The following is a 19,788-nucleotide window of genomic DNA, read 5'->3' as shown; positions in this document are numbered from 1 at the left end:
CTGCTTTGTATCAAACTGAAATGTCTCAACATCCAGTGGTGGAAGAAGTATTCAGATCCTTTATGGAAAAGTAGCAATACCACACTGTGATACTCAACTACAAGCAAAAGTTCTGCATTCAGATATAGGAGTTTCCCAGTCCAGTCTCAAAGATCCGTACTGTACTGAGGCCAATTGAGTTATAGAGAGGCTGATCTAATCCTTTGTTTTACATCAGTGATCACTCAGTTTTCACTTGCAAAGCTTTCATGCACAGCAACAGAGTGCAGCCTTTGTTAAATCTCTGGTTCCCCGCTTTCTGTCTCTGCTTGATTCTGTGTGAGTGTGTCTGTGTGTGCAAAAACAAAAGCAAAATACAGTATGTTATGTCACTTACTGCAATTACAAGCACCCGTGTCATTTCAGCTCAGTGCGAGACTCCCTTGCCACCACTACTACACGAGGGCAGGACACACAGACTACGTTGTTGTTTCGTGTCTGTTTGATGTAGTTTGTGTCTTTTTTTGTCATTTTACATCTTTGTGTGGCCATTTTGAGTCTCCTCCTGGTTGGTATGTGTTAGTTTGACACATGGGCATTTTGCAAGTGAGGCCAGGGAAACCCCTGACACTTTGAGTGGAACACAGTTCATTCAGGTAACTCAGGCAAAGGATGCACTGAAGCAACAAACTCTGGAGAATACTCTCTTAAACTGACAGAGACATTCCCTCAAAACAGTGACAACGCCAAGAAGACTTAAGAGAAGGTCTGTTATTTTATACTTTATTTTGTAAAATAGATAAATAAATAAACATGAAAGAACAGCTTGGATGCAGGGATTTTTTTCTTAATGCATTGCAGAGCCAGTCAACTGTCAAGCGCAGGCTATACATTGGATTGATTTTAGTGTGCACTGTGCAGCTGTATTATACAGGATAATAGAAATATTGGATTGGGACTCAGTATCGGCAGATTCTCAATATTAAATGCCTCGGACTGGAATCGGGGGCAAAAGAAAATTGATCAGGACATCCATAATTACATATACATATATAATTTGTAAATGTAATAGTCATGCCATGTTACCATGAATTTATAAGGAAAACTTTGTTTTTCTCCCATGTCTCCATGGGAAATGGTGAAAATATTAGATTATTAATTGATTGGGGACCACTTTTAACAACAGCAAAACTATATCAAAACATTCGGTTACAAACTTGAAAGCAACTAAATAGGTTTCATTTTTAGATCAGTTTTAAATTGTACAAGCATCTTGAGTTTATACTAAAGTATAGTACTTGAGCAAATGTACTTAGTTACATTCCACCACTGTTGACAGCTATTGGGGGGATTGTTTGAAATTTGTTACAGATAGTCATGGTGCTAAGGGGGTGAATGTTAATGACCGTTGTGATCCCCTGACTTGTCCTCTTGTGCCACCATGAGGTTTTTGGGTTTTAATGAAATACCTTGACAACTACTGAATGGTTTCCATGAAATTGGGTTCACACATTTATGTCCCACTCAGGATGAATTTTGGATATCCGCTGAGTTGTTATTTAATCCATTATCCGATGAAAATGTTGATTTTCCTAAAACTTTGATGTCTCACCAAATACCTGCAAAACTAAAGACATTGCCACAGCATGTTAAACTAAATGGAGAAAATGGTAAATATTATATCTGTTAAACATCAGAACTAGCGTTTAGTGCCATATGCTATCAACACTTTATGATACAACCTCACAGGGCTGCTTGTGTCCTGTAGACTTTTATAATCAAGCTGTAACCATTAACATTTTCGACTATTTGTTTTTATGCTTTCAGGCACAGGAACAAAACTGCCATCCAGACCCACTTGCAATCCTGGACCCAGAGAAATACACTCTGCTTTATGCCAGGGGGGATGACTGGTATGAGGCCTACGATGACTGTCAGGTTATCAGGACGTTAGACATTCCATGGTCATATGACAACACTGGGCGTCTGTTGGCGCACATAGTGGTCACACCACTTGTGGCAGTTGACTCAGAGGAGAGGAAGAAACAGCAGCAGTGTCTGGCTGAACTGATAGGACACAACCTGGAGAAAGAAGCATCTGACAGGCTTGGTGAGCTCACATTCACCCGCAGAAAACTGGCTTCTCCGAGAAGACAAGAGCTGAGGGATCGGGATGATGAGTTATACGCCACAGAGCCTTGGATAACACACGCCCCCATTCCAAATGACCTACAGGACCAGCTAAACAGAAAGCTTCCTGTCACCCTTCATTATATGAGCAAGCTCAGCTTCAGCATACAGGTGGATTTTAGTGCAACTCCAAGTGTACTTCTTACGGTTTTTAGAAAGGTGATGGCAGATCAGGGGCTTGTTTACGACACTTCTGAAAGACTGGTGTTGAAGGTCTCTGGGAGGGAGGAGTTTTTATCTGGAGACTACCCCCTGAGCAATTTCCTCTGGGTTCGACAGTGCTTAAAAGCCATTCATGACCTCCACCTCTCTGTGGTCCCTGTGTCGCAGGTTGTCAATGAGACTGTCAGGTTTGTAGACTTGCCACTCGTTGATGGTTCCAGTGGCCAGTTTAGCTCCCACGATGACCTCCGCCTTGAAGGGAAGGATCTGGACGACATTTTCATGATATCCTTGTGGGACTGCAACAGAAGACTCAGAGTGAAGCTGCTTGGCTTTGACATCCCAAAACTTCCAAGCAAATGCCCTCAGTCAGTTTATGTAACAGCATCCATACTTTATGGTAACAAGGTTCTCTCTTCGGTGTCCTCAACTCCCAAGGCCTTCGCAGATGAAGTGCTGTGGAATGAGTGGCTTGACTTTGATGTTCTCCTCAGGGATCTGCCACGTGGAGCCAAGCTGGGCTTCACGATTAATGCTAGCGCTGGTGACATCACTCCAGACCGAAAGTCCACAATAATCAAAGACCCCAAGCCGCCACTGCCCTCAGTCACTAAAGCACCAGACCTGCTGAAAGGGAAGGGGAAGGTGCTCTACTTTGTCAATCTCCTGCTCATTGATCACAGGTCAGATTTTTCTTATCAGTTACAACGTTGTGATATACTTCAGTGTCTTTACAGTATTTAGTGTCAAAAAGGGATAACACAGTAACATGCGATTTCCCAGTAGCTGATAAAAAAGGTTGTGTCTTTTTTACTTTCAGTATGTCCTGCAGCTGCCCTTAAAAAGTATATACTATTGCATGCAGTATGCACACAGTCAGGACATACTGTACTACTCTCTCATAGCAGTATGCCCTGAACTTTGACTCTCTTGCTTTCATATCCGTTACCTTGGAGATAAAACAAATGCCAGAGAGCTCTGCTGTTGTTACTTTGCAATGTATGTAGTTTAACTTTTAAGTTAGATTCCAACATATTATCTATGCGACGCTAAAATTACATCTGCAGTTCTTTGTAATTGTTATTTTTATAGTTATGTCCTTCTGTTGTTCGAAATAGTCATGATTATTTTGTTGGCTTAATTAATAATTCTATTATTACTGTTCGACTGGTCATCAGTTACTTGAAAGTTCTGTCAGCCATCAATACGATTTCTGACAACTGTCAAACAGCTGCCAATGAGTTGTCAAGCTGTCATGTGTTTGCAGCTCAACTGATGTGACATATTGACCACTGCACTGTGGATTGTGGGTCAGAATAGCCAAAAAAATATGTCGGCCTGCATACTGCATAATCAGACCAGATGCAGTAAAACGTTCTGGTATTTTTGGCATCCTGCATTTGACATACTATGTATTGGAACATACTAAATCTTTTTCTGGCACACTATATAGTATGGCAGTATGGCCGATGGAATGTGCAGGGGGTCTGCAAACTTTAGGTTGCCAACAGATTTACCTAAAAGGATGTAAATATTTTGCGATTTCCTGTAAATTCTTTGAAGGCTGCTGGAAACTGTCTCTCCTGCTGCTGCCGCCTAATTTGATCCACTTTCCAGGCCAGGCACACTTCATCTCAAATGAGCCTAATGAGTATGAGCAGTAGTCAAATAGTCAGCCTGTCTAGTTGGTTGTGTCCAAAATGAATCACTATTCCCTAATTCGTATTTCCCTGTACAGCGGAATCTATCAAGGTCCCTAATTATTAGTTGTAACTCACTCAAATAAATGATGTGAATTTGGACATTAATCATGGTAGTGGGCTGGAGGAATGTAAACGTTCACATTCCTCCAGCCCACTACCTTTGCTAAGGCAACAAGTGGCAACTGACATTATCCTATTAGCTTAGCAAACAATAGCTATTAGCTTCCCAACAACAATAAACAACAAACAATACTGCAAAAGCCAGCTAACACAAATTTCATTAGCTATATGGCTCCCACTTGTCTACAAGATGATTCCTTTGTGAGCATTATTAAAGTTCATGAATTAGCTTTTCCTAACAAACCCCATATGCATGTTTCTGTTTACTTGAGAAGACCGCCGTTTGGCCTTTTAGCCCAACATACTGCGTGACGAGTGATAAGCGTAGATCTATAATAATAATCACGATAAGCAACAGCCATTGCTGCTGCTGACAACTGTCTATTTGTTGGTTGCTAGGTGATAGAAATTTGCAATGCATAATGATATAGTTTTAATATTGTAGTGAGCACAGATATAGAGAGGTGCAGGAATGAGTCATAAAACCCGGGAATGAGTCATAAAACCTGGAAATGAGTTAGCATTTTTGCAGTCATGGTTTCTTTGCCTCAAAGTCTGTATTTTTGGTTAGATGCCTGAAATAAGGTCTGTGGTTAACATAAGCTTCAACAGACTTTCATGGTTTGTTCTATGGTATAAAATATGTCAGTAAATACCCCACTCGTGAATTTTGAAGTTTTGATGTGTCTCAGGTGGTTGCTAACAAGCAGCTAAATGAGACTTCAGACTTAACATTTATTCACAAGGGAGGTCAGCATAAAAACTGCTCCCATACAGTTAGTAGTTAGTATTGCTACAATCACTGCAAGTATCATAACTTGATAACAGCACTGGTCTGTCACAACTTCATAACAAATCTTTTCATATTGCACACTTATTCATCTCTGCAGGTCCATCCTAAGTCAGGGCCCCTACACCTTGCACATGTGGTCCTACCCAGACCTGGATGATGAGGCCATCACCTACCAGGCAGACAAGCTCTCCTCTGCTACCAACCCAGACATAGCTGACTCCATGGCTATCAGCTTCCTTCTAGACCGCTACAGCTTCCCTGTGGTTCTGCCAAATAGCTTCAGCTCCTCTGAATGCTCCACCAAATCTACTGCTTCCCCCGATGCTCTCTCCTCCTTGCCCCCTTCCAACGTATCCAGCGCAGATTCTTCCTTTCTGAATGTGAAACCTCTCCAGAATTCAGGGACTGACACTGTGTCTCTCAGATCCCCGTCTCCCGTCACCAGCACCGACAAGTCTTGCCTCAGAAGGTTCCGGGAGGAGAGCCTCCGCTACGCCTCCAATCTGCCCCATTATCTGCGCAGTGTTAATTGGATGAACCGTAGAGCGGTTGAGGACATCCACTGGCTACTGGGAATGCTGGATCCTGAAGAACTGGATGTAACAGTGGCTCTGGAGCTGTTAAGCATGGACTTTGCTGATGTGACGGTCAGGAGACTTGCAGTCCAGAGATTGGAGTGCCTGTCCAATGACGATGTATTGAAGTATTTGCTGCAGCTAGTGCAGGTATGTGAATCGAAATAGACAATAGGCAAAAATGTGTGTGCTGTTTGTTGATCTGGAAAAAATCAAGACAAATTCAAAGTGTCTGTGAATGAACTGTGAATATAATAATAAGATTTGAATGTGATTTTGTATTGGAAACCCCTTCCAATATTATGCAATGCAGTGCAAAGACACCACTCCTGTTGCCTCAAAAGTAGTACAGATTTACTTCATCACCAAGTATGTAAATTAAACAAAAAATCCAAACAAATAAATATCTAAATGCATTCATTTGACATAACTGAATAATTAATATCTCAATAACTCAGCTCAAAAAAGTGTGACCATAGCTGGATTACCTCTGAGGCAAAGCAGACAGCTGTCCCAGGGCCCCCAAAGGCCCCTAAAGCTCCAGATCCACTGGCTTTCAGCTCGATTTGGATAATTGACAGTTTGCTAAGCCCCGCCCTCCACAGTTACTATTGCTATACCTGTCAGGTTTTCTGTTCCTGCACAGCGCACATACAGTTCACAATAAATTCGATCATCATCTTATACATTAACTTCCAGGCAGAAAACGCTCATGTCATCTACAAAGAATGGGCAGACACTGCCTCAATTAGTCAGCTTTTAGCCACCTAAAAAAAAATCAACATCAGTTTAAGTGTGCACTATATTTAAAATATTTTCACTGCTTTACCTTGACATCAGACAGCCTTTTCTAACAGGGAACATAAGCTGCAGGTAATGACTGCATTACCTACAGAAACTGAGAGCTGAAATACATCGCAAGAAAAGCTAGACGCTAAACTGTAATAAAAGTTGAATTGTAAATTAACCGAAAATCATAAAAGGCGCATTGCTTTGTACTTTTAAAAGCACAAGTTACTATGAGCAGGCACTTGAGATTTTTTCTTTTACATTAACCAAAGGACTCAAGTGTCAGTGGAGATGTATTGAGAGGTTGTGACTGTGGGTTGGTGTCACTACTTACAGTTTGTCTCTCTGTCCTGTTTATTCATACAGACCCTCAAAGTGGAACCATACCATGACAGTTTCCTCGCTCGGTACCTCATCCAAAGAGCCCTGCGGGTGAGTCATACAGCATGCTAACATTCAGTGTACACATATAAGGATGTTAGTGACACATCCTTTTGCTATTTTTGTTACCATCCCCAACATGTTTATAGCCCACAGATTTCATTTTGCATGTAGAGTCTTAACTTGGTTTTGTAGATGAACGATGAACTGTGTTTACTGACAGTAGTTTTCCAGAGTGTTCCAGAGCCAGTGTTGTAATACAATCAAGAAAGTTTTTAATGCAGTGCAGCCTGAGGGGTCAAAGGTCACAGGCATTTGATGTTGGTTTTCAACCTTGCCCCTTACATGCAGAGATTTCTTTAGATTCTCTGAATTTTTTTTATGATATTATGGATTGCAGATGGTGAAATTTCTAAATTATTTGCCATTGCACATTGAGACTCGCTGTTCTTAAACTTTTGGACTATTTGTCCACGCAGTTTTTCACAAAATGACCATCCATGCTTGTGTACAACTGAACAAGGAAGCCCCTTTCATACCCAGTAATGATACTTTAATCTGCTATTAACCTGTTTACCTGTGGAATGTTCCACACAGTTGTTTTTTAAGCATTCCACAACTTTCCCAGTCTTGCGATGCCCCTATCACAACTTTTTTTATATACAATATGTTGCAGGCATTAAATTCAGATTGAGTATATATTAAAAAAAAAAAAACAATTAAATTTATCAGTTTGAACATTAAAAATCTTGTTTCTGTACTGCATTTAATAAATATAGGTTAAATTGTTAACCTATTCATTGGTTAGGTTGAGATTAGAGTTGAATTTTTGTAGTTGCAACTTCGTCCAGATATACCAGAAAAGACATTTACATTAGTCCTGTAAGAATTAATTTCAACCTGTTGTGATTCAAAGTGGCCTCACAACAGTAAAAATGTGAACTGCAGCTACACCTGTGTCTGTGCCCTTCTCTCTGACTCACTCACCTCAACTGTCACCTCCTTCACTGCAGAGCAAGAGGATCGGCCACTTCTTCTTCTGGTATGTCCGCAGTGAGGTGGCAGGGTGTCCGTACTTCCGCCAGCGCATGGCTGTGATTCTGGAGGCCTACCTCCTGGGCTGTGGTCAGGCCATGCTCGACAGCTTCACCCAGCAGGTCCAGGCTGTGAAGGCCCTAGAGGAGGTTGCTATTATGATTAAGAAAATGTACCCTGACAAGACCGACCTTCCTCCTACAGGTGAGACACATCTGAGAAAGACTATTCTTATGGATTAGAATATTGTGCTTTTACTTTTACAGAATAATAAAGTCAATCCTCCACCGTGATAAGGTGGCAGTTCTTGGAGGGGTAAAATCAAAATTAATATTGTCATCCTTTTTTTCCAACATCAACAGGACTGAGCTGGTTAAATGATGATGACATTCATAAAATTGGGCGACACATGTAGAGACAGATTGAAAGAAAGAATTATCAAAATTGAAGCAGCAGAGAGCAAGACATCATAATATTTGGTTTCTAGTATTTGATCCCACCCTTCCCATAAGGCAACACACCAGCAGATTGAAATGTAAACCTGATGATGGAACCAGAGGAAAAGTCAGAGGATCAACAAAGTCATTTGGATTTATCCTCTGGGCAACATTGATATTTGTACCAAATTTCATGGCAATCCAACCAATAGTTGTCAACTCATCTAACCGAAATGGAAGGAGTCTCTGTCTGTCTGTCCTCCAGTTTTCTTGGCAATCATTCATCTGATCAACTTAGCATTTGTCAGGTGTATTGATGAGGACCCAGAGGAAGTGCAATGTTCGAGCTCTCAAAAATCAATGGGACAAACAGTTTTTATTCGTAGTGCGTTATATACACGCTGTGTAGTGTACTGACGTCCAAGAACACATGAAGAAAGAGAGACCGGAGAGACTGGAGATCATGAACACTTTTGTTCCTGGAAATAGCCTACTCCCAAATAGATAGCTGTTAGCAAAGACGCATATACTCTTGCACAGGGGACGCAGTTATGTCGTGGTATGTTGCTCAGGACCAAAGGAAGTGCAGTGTTGAGTGGTTCTTGGGAAAACTGCAAGCAAGTTAGTTACAAATCTAAAATTACCACTTTGTGGCCGAATGCCTCCTTGAACCAATCAAGTTGTACGTACAGTTTGTGTCCATGTCTATGAAGACATGAATGCTTCACACACATCTTCCCCACTGGCAGCACAGAAAAGCTATACAATCAGCACAGTTTTAACGTGGGCACCCAAGATAAGTGTTAACAATTCAGTGTCAGACCAAATGTCTCTCCTTCTGTTCCTGAGATATGACACTGAATAATGGCAATAAAAGTGTTTTTTTTTTTGCAGAACATTATGATGTCACAGTGATGTTGACTTTTGATCTTTTGGATTTAAAATGTCATCACTTTAATAATATATCAGAGATCGTTGATAAACCAAGACAGCCCACTTTAAATTCATCCCCTTTATCTGTGTCACTTGGCTTTGGCCACTGACAGTGGACCCATTTCTAACAAGTCCCAATCCTTCTATATATTCTGATACTGAAATGGCTTTTTTCAGACAGATAAATCAGGAGAAAATTAACTTTGCTGAAGACATGTCTCTGTTATAGCAACACACTCTCACGAGATCTGGCAACAACTGACATGATCTATCAGATATTTGTGTGAAATGTTGTCATGATTAGCGTATGAATTCCTGAGTTATGGGCATAAACATTTTTTTATGAGGCCACAGTTACCTCTGACCTTTGGCAACCAAAATCTATGTAGTTCATCACTGAGTCCAAGTGAATGTTTGTGGTGAATTTGATGACATTCCCTCAAGGAAGTCTTGAGATGTTGCACTCACAAGAATGGGTTGGACAGTGGACTGCAGACAGATGGACAGACAGCGGTATGTACGTGTATGTGCATACATATGAATGGACTCACAGACGACCTGAAAACATAATGCGTCCGGCCACAGCTAACGCTGTTGCAGGGGCATAAATACAAGTCAAAGCTTAAAGTCTAGAAAAACACCCAATCCTCCTGCTATCAGTGATTGGCTGATAAGCACCACATGTGGAGTTCCCATTAATACACATAAAGAAATCCACTCCACGATAAGTTTGCAAATGTTGGTGGTTGGGTTTCTTCATATTTTAAAGATTTTTTGTTATTTGCCAAGTAACCTGAAAGAAGCCATTTGGTGCGTCAGTAAACTAATTTTCCTAAGTGTATTTTTGTGTTTCTGTCTCTTTAGCTCCCCTCAGGCTTCAAGAGCTTCTTAGGAACTGTAATTTGCCAAATGAATTCCTGCTCCCCTTTGACCCGCGCATCAAAGCTGGAGGCATCCTGGTAAGCCATGCTCGTGCTGTTTGTGTGTGTGAGCAAATTCTAAGTGTGTTTGTGTTGAATAATAGTGTGTTGAAAAAAAAATGTAATGTGTCTTAATTTGATCTTTGCCTGATATGTTTAGTCTTTGTGTGGTTCATCCTAATGCATCTAATGTGGCCCTATTTTACATTTTTGACCACATACTTTCTTCACATAGTGTATATATGTACTTAGTGAGTTTCACCTTCTTATGAAAAGTATATATATATATACAGTACAGGCCAAAAGTTTGGACACACCTTCTCATTCAATGCGTTTTCTTTATTTTCATGACTATTTACATTGTAGATTCTCACTGAAGGCATCAAAACTATGAATGAACACATGTGGAGTTATGTACTTAACAAAAAAAGGTGAAATAACTGAAAACATGTTTTATATTCTAGTTTCTTCAAAATAGCCACCCTTTGCTCTGATTACTGCTTTGCACACTCTTGGCATTCTCTCCATGAGCTTCAAGAGGTAGTCACCTGAAATGGTTTCCACTTCACAGGTGTGCCTTATCAGGGTTAATTAGTGGAATTTCTTGCTTTATCAATGGGGTTGGGACCATCAGTTGTGTTGTGCAGAAGTCAGGTTAATACACAGCCGACAGCCCTATTGGACAACTGTTAAAATTCATATTATGGCAAGAACCAATCAGCTAACTAAAGAAAAACGAGTGGCCATCATTACTTTAAGAAATGAAGGTCAGTCAGTCCGGAAAATTGCAAAAACTTTAAATGTGTCCCCAAGTGGAGTCGCAAAAACCATCAAGCGCTACAACCAAACTGGCACACATGAGGACCGACCCAGGAAAGGAAGACCAAGAGTCACCTCTGCTTCTGAGGATAAGTTCATCCGAGTCACCAGCCTCAGAAATGGCAAGTTAACAGCAGCTCAGATCAGAGACCAGATGAATGCCACACAGAGTTCTAGCAGCAGACCCATCTCTAGAACAACTGTTAAGAGAAGACTGCGCCAATCAGGCCTTCATGGTCAAATAGCTGCTAGGAAACCACTGCTAAGGAGAGGCAACAAGCAGAAGAGATTTGTTTGGGCCAAGAAACACAAGGAATGGACATTAGACCAGTGGAAATCTGTGCTTTGGTCTGATGAGTCCAAATTTGAGATCTTTGGTTCCAACCGCCGTGTCTTTGTGAGACGCAGAAAAGGTGAACGGATGGATTCCACATGCCTGGTTCCCACTGTGAAGCATGGAGGAGGAGGTGTGATGGTGTGGGGGTGTTTTGCTGGTGACACTGTTGGGGATTTATTCAAAATTGAAGGCACACTGAACCAGCATGGCTACCACAGCATCCTGCAGCGACATGCCATCCCATCTGGTTTGCATTTAGTTGGACGATCATTTATTTTTCAACAGGACAATGACCCCAAACACACCTCCAGGCTGTGTAAGGGCTATTTGACCAAGAAGGAGAGTGATGGAGTGCTGCGGCAGATGACCTGGCCTCCACAGTCACCGGACCTGAACCCAATCGAGATGGTTTGGGGTGAGCTGGACCGCAGAGTGAAGGCAAAGGGGCCAACAAGTGCTAAACACCTCTGGGAACTCCTTCAAGACTGTTGGAAAACCATTTCAGGTGACTACCTCTTGAAGCTCATGGAGAGAATGCCAAGAGTGTGCAAAGCAGTAATCAGAGCAAAGGGTGGCTATTTTGAAGAAACTAGAATATAAAACATGTTTTCAGTTATTTCACCTTTTTTTGTTTAGTACATAACTCCACATGTGTTCATTCATAGTTTTGATGCTTTCAGTGAGAATCTACAATGTAAATAGTCATGAAAATAAAGAAAATGCATTGAATGAGAAGGTGTGTCCAAACTTTTGGCCTGTACTGTATAGAGAGAGAGAGAGAGAGCAGTGCGACAAGCTGTCCAACAATTGTTGACTGTAGAGACTGTGAAATTAACATCATGCTGTATTAAATTTTTTGAATAGGGGCGGGCACTATCTTGTGAGGAACATGCCGTGTTACCTGTGCTTTTTATGGTGGTCAAGCAACCGCATTTTGACAAATTAATCACAATAAACATTAACCACATGATGTGGCAATCCAAGGCTGGACTACAGACCATAGAGTTTTAATGATAATTAGATTCCAGACGCCAATACAGCGCCTAGTTATTCCAATGGATTTACTCATCTGGCACATGTGCCAAAAAAGTTGTATAGCTTTACTTTCGCAGTATGCAGCCCACTGAATATGCACTGTAGTGTTTCTCCTGCTGGCTCTGCCTGCAAGTTCCCACTTGCAAACAGCTTTCACACATTTCTTGGCTTGAGGAAAGTTCGACAAATAAAAACCCACTATGGTTTAAAGAATTCAAAATAAAAAAGGTCATGATTAATATCTTGTTTGCAGTTGTAGGTGTCCTGTCAACAGTTTAACAGATGTCTCTTTTACAGCAGAGATGCTTTTTGGGCCGCAGGAGATTTGTTTCTGCAATACTACGAGTAGCCATTGGGAAAAAATTGCTGCACAGCTGATTGGCTTTGCTGGGGTCCTACTACAGACCCCAATGCACTACCTCCACTCGCAAATCCACATATTGTAAACTATCTTGTTTTTGGACTTAAGGCTCATTTGTACTCCCTTTACGCACAAAAATAGATTTGTCCTTTTCAACCGCCCTCATACTTCCATTCATACTTCTTGATGGCAGATATACAGCCAATAGATGGCACCAGAGAGCATGGTCAAAAGTTTCACATCTCAACAAACAAGGCAAGCTGGTTACCCCTGTCTCTCCTGCCTCTCACTTTGCTCTCCTTTTACATCCATCTCCATGTCTTCCTTCTGCCCATTCCCATCATTTTCATGTTCTATTAGCAGGCCAGTGCAGCTACTCTGACCTACAGGAGTCAGAATGTTAAAATGTTTGCTTGGTTGAACTTATCATTTTCCAGGGGATGTGATTACTACATCACAATCAAACAACTCAATAAACATTAAACACCACCACCTCCAAGAAAAGCTCTCTTTTTCACAGTATAACCTACCAGAGTTGTGATGTCTGGTGTCTGTGGCAACTTTTCCGTACTGGCACAGTGGAAGTCATGCATTTACATCAACATGCCAGAGCAAAAGGGGGCAGGAAGGGGGAGAGACCATGGTGACAATCCTAAGAAGTGTCCAAGAAGTTTGATGACAATGAGAGGAAGAATTAAAGTAAAAAAAAAAAAAAAAAAAAGGGAGCAATCGACAGCGAGGAGAAACAAGTATCACCATTGTTGTAGATTTTTTTTGTTGTAAAGCACTGACAGAAAAAAAGGGACGGTGTGTAATTAATCTCCCTGCCAGAAGGGGAGACAACTCCAGCTTTAAACTACCTAATCTAAAGTAATTATGACCAAAATATACCCACTCTGACAGTGATGATGCAGCCTGTTTGTGTGCAGGCCCATGTGCTCAGAGGGATAAATACATATATATTTTCTAAACATATATTTTTTTTAAAAAATCACACGTAGTTACTGATACTGCAGTTTGAAGGCTATAGTCCACATCACGCCTCCACTACAACCCCATACATATGAATTGTCAAGTTCAAAATAAACAAATAAGTTCTCTTTATATCTCTTTCCTCCAGCTGGACAAATGTAAGGTGATGGCCTCCAAGAAGAAGCCACTGTGGCTTGAGTTCTCTCCCATGCCGTCGCCCACCTCTGCTACACCTGTCGGAATAATTTTCAAAGAGGGGGACGACCTCAGACAGGACATGCTGGTCATTCAGGTCAAGGAGATTTTTGACCTTAATTACTCATGTTACTGAAAAAGGAATGCTGGCGTTTATGTTGGTGAATATATTCTACCATGGGATAAAATGAGAACTGACTCGGTGTATCTTCCTGTTTAGACGCTGGTGGTGATGGACTCTATCTGGCAGGAGAAATCACTGGACCTTAACCTTATTCCATATGGCTGCATCTCCACAGGACACAACATAGGTCATTTTCCCATTTATTATTCATTCATTAACCTACGCTATCCAAAAGCCTCTGCTGCAAATCACCAACTGCTTATAAAGTCAATACACCTGATTACACTCTACTTAAAATAACTTAGAATGTTGTCTCTGTTTCCTAATTATTAGTGCCATTTTACATAGTTTTCTTCCGGCAACCTGTAGGAAATAATCAACAAGTCTGCCAACCCATATGACCATATAAGTCATTTGTTTCTACCTCTAATACTACTCGCATTAGGGTTTTCTAAATTACCGCCCCACCAGTGGTAGGAGATCAATACAGCCTCATACCCTAATGACAGAATAGGTCATTTGCAAGTGACTCCTTAAATGACATATAAACTTGTTGATGGTTGCAGTTTAAAATGTTTGTTTTTTGTGAAATGGTCCCATCTGATCCAATTTAAATCTGTGTAATGTTACTGTATAATATTACACAGTTATATGAATATATTATTATCATTATTTAACATTGTCCAGGGGTTTATATCACTTAAGATTTACTTTAATTAATTTAATTAAGTGTGACATGTTGTATGGATGGTGATGTGTCTCCGGGTGGGTTTGAGGGAGGAACACTGAGTCAAAAGTCCTGGGGCAGGTTTTTTTCCCCACTCCACCCCTGATTGCTGGGGCTTCCTTTGTTAGTTGTTACAGAATTGAAGAGGAATGTGTAACTAATTAAGAAATAAAAACTAAATAGGCAATAACAAGTTTGCTTATGCTTAAAAGTATGCTTTCTACAGGACATCCTTAATAACCAGGATGTCCTGTAGAAAGTGATGTGGAGAAAAAATAAAAATTACAGTCAAGTTTCTCTTCAACAGGTATGATTGAGATTGTGAGGGACGCAGCGACCATTGCTGCAGTGCAGAGGAACCATGGAGGAACGAATGGAGCCTTCAGAAACGATGCTCTGTTTGAGTGGCTCAAGTCCAAATGTCCACTCCAGGAAATAGTAAGTAATATAGGAAACATGGACAGGATTCAAAGTCAGGTTTTCAACAAGATTTGGACCCAAAGGAACATGTTATATTACATTACAAATGAAAAAGCACACTCCATTTAGGCCTTCTCCTTTAATGTGTTAAATGTGGCTGTTAAATGTGTTAATGTGGCTAAACAACAGGCTGGGTCACTTTGATTGGTGCAGCTGCCCACAGTCAAACTACTACTGTCTTTAAATACTTTCACTTTTACTTTCCAATGAAACAGTTTTGACAGCTTGTCTTGTGCTATATAAAATACTGTACATGTAAATAATTGTGATGTATGAATCAGCTGCATTTTCATGCTCTGCCACCATACCAATTATGTTATTGCACTGCTGTGATCTCATTTGACCCCAGCACTACAAGACAGTGGAGAGATTTGTGAAGTCCTGTGCTGGTTACTGTGTGGCCACCTATGTTCTGGGTATAGGAGATCGACACAATGACAACATCATGGTCACAGACCAAGGTATACACCACAAAGTTTTGGTTCATATTACACTGACTATTAACTGAACCTAGCTGAGTAAACCTGTCTGCATTTGTATCCATGTAAACAATCCAGATAATGTAGGACACTAAGAAAATGACTCAATGCTGGAAAAGATAAACAGTTAAACAAAACACTGAATAATTGAACCATATGAGTTGACTGACAGAACGTTGATAATTTTGTATTTCTTGGGCATCTCAGGGAACCTGTTTCACATCGACTTCGGTCACATCCTGGGCAACAGGAAGCACTTCCTTGGTGTGAGCAGGGAACGTGTACCATTCGTCCTCACACCTGACTTCCTGTATGTCATGGGCAGGGGCAAAGGGCGCAACAGCCTCTACTTTCAGCGGTTCAGGGTGAGAAGACCTGATTATGTGTGTGTAGGTGTGGTTGTGCGTGTTTGTGTGTTATTATACTGATACTTTCATTCAAAGATAAGGCTAGAGTTGTTTTATACATTTACTGTTGTCAACTAATCCTATGATTAGACTAAAATGTGTTAATAAGTCTGTCAGTGCTGTCCAACTTTCCCACCCTATCTGTGACTCCCAGCCTTAATCTCATAGGTTCCTATTGAAGTCATACCTTTAAAGGTTCAGTGTTTGGTATTAAGAGCGTAAATATAGCAGCAAACCACTATTTGCCATGTAAAGATATGGTACAGTAATGGTGTCCTGAGCAGAGGATGAAGTCCTGCACACTTTGTGTGTGTTGTTGGAGCTTCTCTGTTCTTTGTTGTGGTCGACAGGGCAGCCACACATGCATGTTAGTACATGTGAGTGTCTGTGTGTGCAATCCCAGTGGCTAGCTCAGGTCAAAATAAACCCTTACTTCACAGAGTTAGATGTGAAAATATGCTGTTTTCCCTGGGACTCTCTGCTGTTGCAGGCACCAGACAGGCTGGGTGCTTGCAGTCGCTCCTATTCGACACTGTTAAGTTTATCTCCACCACTCACAGTCAGCTCAGCTGCCTGTTCGACCACACTGACCTCTGGAGGTGCATGAATGCAAAAAATCCTTAGGACAGCCTCTCCAGTATGAGGTTAATGGAAAGATGTGCATCTGTATTTTTGAAGGTATTGAAAATTTTACACTCGGGATTTTCGAATATCCTGGTATACTGTAATACTGTAATAATCCTGTGATATTGCCCAAGCCCAGTTGTGTCTTTTCAACTGCTTTCACAGGATATGTACAGTTCCTGCTCATTAGATGCGTTTTTATGTTTATATTTTTGTGCAACAAAAACATGTGGTTAGATTAAGAAAAAAACATCATCACAAGGAAAGCAAACAGCAGGGTCCTGAGTGAAAGTCTGGGGTTTGTTGGACCCATCCACCACCCCTACCACCTGTTCACTAGGGACTTTTCAGCTCCTTGCATTATTTTGTTACCTGCTGCATTTCAACCTGACGCTCTACGGTGTATCATACCACTGCAAAAGGTGTCTTTTTGTGTCTGACACCAAAATCATTGACAAAGTGGAGGCATACACCATTATTATGTTAATTACATTGAAATAGAAATGAGCACACAATTTCTGTGACAGAACATTTCTATACAGCATAACTTTTATGAGAGGAATGATTTTGTGTGTGTATGTGTATGTGTGTGTATGTGTGTGTGTGCATATGAATAAATGCACTGCAGATATTTGTAAGATAATATTTCTTGCTTCCTACGATTCCTTGCCCTTATATCCTCTGTCTCTGTCCTCTGTTCCTTCTTTTGTCTTTCCCACCTGCCCATATTAGGACACCTGCACCCAGGCATACCTCTCCCTGCGTGCGCACTCTCGTCTACTGATCACTCTTTTCTCCCTCATGCTGCTGACGGGTATCCCGGAGCTGAGTGCTGCAGAGGATATGCGCTACCTGCGGGAGGCATTGCAGGAGGAACAGAATGAGGCAGAGGCCAAGGAGCATTTCCTTCAGCAGATCGCTGAGTGTGAGCAGAAGGGCTGGACCGTGCAGGCCAACTGGTGGATCCACATGGTGGCAGGCATCAAGTAGACTGTTGGGGATTTGAAATCTGAAATCATGATGCTTCAGGCCTGAAGGAGGGGAAATGTAAATTTTTAAAAATTTGTTTTCATTGTTTATTTTTTATGTTATTATTATAGATATGTATTGTCTAGTATCCCTCTCCTTCTCCACAGCTCTTATGTTATGATATGCTTTTAGCAGCAAAGATGCTCTTCAAACTCGCTAAACAGTAAGGGCAAAAACATTACAAGCATGATATCCTTATGGTTACACACTGTACATACATGGGCTGTATACAGTATACTGTCCACGTTACTAATTAACCTACAAGTCACGAGTTTCCTTCACTGACATAATTAGTGCAGTACCCATTCAAAACACGCCCGTTCAGAACGGGCCTGACGCTTGGCCTGTGTGATTGTAACCTGTTCTCATCTCAACACGTCAAATACCGCCGCTTTGGCGCTCAAAATATGACGTGTGACATACCCTTGTGCATCAGTTTTGGATCATCACGAACAGCGTCTCAATTTAGTCTTGTGACATGCATTGTGTCTTTTCAAAATACGTTCACAGGAAATGTGAATGTACAGTTTCTACTCCAGGGGCGTAACTGGGGCCCATAGGGTGGGGGGCCCATAGAGAAAGCAGGCCCTTGCCAGTGATTCAGAATACCACCTCAGAAATATAGCTGTGTTCAAAGAGGAATGATGTTTTTTCTTCTTTTCCCTTTTCAAAATATGCAATGATTTTTGCTTGGTTATATGTACTACGTTGATGTTGTTAAGTCTCTATTTGATCATGTGATGAGACGATACATGCGCAACAGCGTGCACAAAGGCCCATCATAACAGCATGCACTGGGGCCCATGAAGATTACCTTATGCCAAGGCTCAGCTCGTTACTTACATACAGTCTTTTTTAAAATAAACTTACTACATAGGTAAAACACTTTATTATCATGTTTCCTTAAGTTTAGGCAACAAAAATCCCTGGATAGATTTAGGCAACAAAAGCACTTTGCTTGAGGTAAGGGAAAGATGGTGATTTTGGTTAAATGGTTACAAAAAAGCTAATAATAATGCTAATAATAATGATGCTGGAATGGAAGATGGAAAACAAATGAAATAGGCCTACATTGTCATCAACATTTTCTCGATACCTTGTTTCATCAACGTTTTTAGGACTTGCCAGGTGCATTAATCATTATGTCATGTATCCTTTTTTTAAACTGTCCATTTTGAGAAACAATATTATAGGAATGCAATACTAAATCGAAAGAAATAAACGGACCATTTTTACAGCAATTACTGATGTGAATTTTACGTTAGTCTGGTTGATATAAAAATGTGGAGATCAATAAGGTAACATTAATAATGGCCTGCTCCTTGTCATGTAAAACCCCTTCATACCACGATAGGTCTTACAGAGGAGGCACTCAGTGGGACGTGACGAATGGAGAACTACTTAAACATCCACGTGTCAGTGAGAATTGGATGCCATTAACGACGTGGTTAATTCCCAGATATGAGACTGACCAATGGCTGCTACTTTAGGCTGTAATAACGATGCCCTGGTACATAGGTACCCCTATGTACATATGCACATACATACTCCTACCCACACACCCATATGTACATACATATATATATATATATACACACACATGTACATACATGCTCATCTGCATATATCTACACCCATGTACCCATCTAATACGCTATTGAGTTGCATAATGGGAAATGCAAGATTCTTTATTTTGTAGCCTGTCCCAACTTAGGGAATAAAAATAAGGATATCCCAACCTCTTCTGTTTTGATTTTGACTCTTCCTTTTTCTGTCTCTCGCTAGTACAACAACTATGGAAGTACAATCCTACATCACTGGGGTACCTTTTAGTTTGTTTTTATAAAGCATGTAAAAGGTGAAATGAAAGAGTCTGACTTCATTTGTGTTCATATCGCTGAAAGTTGCACTGATTTTGAATCAAATAAAAACCTAAATGATGTAATGCCTCGTCTTTACCATTTCTTATCCTGTATCTAGGGACTTTGTGGTCCCAGAACAAATGTTATTGTAATGCAATTAAGGTCACAAAAGGGGAGTGCACAGTACATGCATGCATAGTATTGGTGCAGAAAGAGGACAGTGTTTGGGGCGAAATGTAGGGAGAGGAGGGGCCAGGGATTTTAGAGCATCGGGGGGTATAAGGGAGGGGTTGGGATGGGCTTCAGAGAAGAGGAAGGGG

General features: G+C 40.9%; 1 protein-coding gene across 2 annotated transcripts in view; it reads left to right on the top strand.

The window, feature by feature from the left end:
- LOC117258808 (phosphatidylinositol 4,5-bisphosphate 3-kinase catalytic subunit gamma isoform) overlaps window positions 1-19,545 on the top strand; it is a 38,763-nt gene extending 19,218 nt beyond the window's left edge. For both annotated transcript variants that reach the window (XM_033629958.2, XM_033629959.2), the window contains 11 exons: window positions 1,807-3,014; window positions 5,045-5,672; window positions 6,678-6,743; window positions 7,706-7,931; window positions 9,962-10,056; window positions 13,690-13,833; window positions 13,957-14,047; window positions 14,895-15,025; window positions 15,417-15,528; window positions 15,754-15,911; window positions 17,310-19,545. In XM_033629958.2, coding sequence (XP_033485849.2) covers window positions 1,807-3,014; window positions 5,045-5,672; window positions 6,678-6,743; window positions 7,706-7,931; window positions 9,962-10,056; window positions 13,690-13,833; window positions 13,957-14,047; window positions 14,895-15,025; window positions 15,417-15,528; window positions 15,754-15,911; window positions 17,310-17,567 — 3,117 coding nt within the window. In that variant the 3' untranslated portion in view covers window positions 17,568-19,545. The remainder of the gene's footprint in view (window positions 1-1,806; window positions 3,015-5,044; window positions 5,673-6,677; window positions 6,744-7,705; window positions 7,932-9,961; window positions 10,057-13,689; window positions 13,834-13,956; window positions 14,048-14,894; window positions 15,026-15,416; window positions 15,529-15,753; window positions 15,912-17,309) is intronic.
- The last annotated feature ends 243 nt before the right edge of the window (window positions 19,546-19,788 follow it).

This window comes from Epinephelus lanceolatus, chromosome 8, assembly GCF_041903045.1.
Source record: "Epinephelus lanceolatus isolate andai-2023 chromosome 8, ASM4190304v1, whole genome shotgun sequence".
NCBI classification, from domain to species: Eukaryota; Metazoa; Chordata; class Actinopteri; order Perciformes; family Serranidae; genus Epinephelus; species Epinephelus lanceolatus.
The sequence above is the reverse complement of the archived record's forward strand: the minus strand, read 5'-3'. Positions and strand labels throughout refer to the sequence as shown.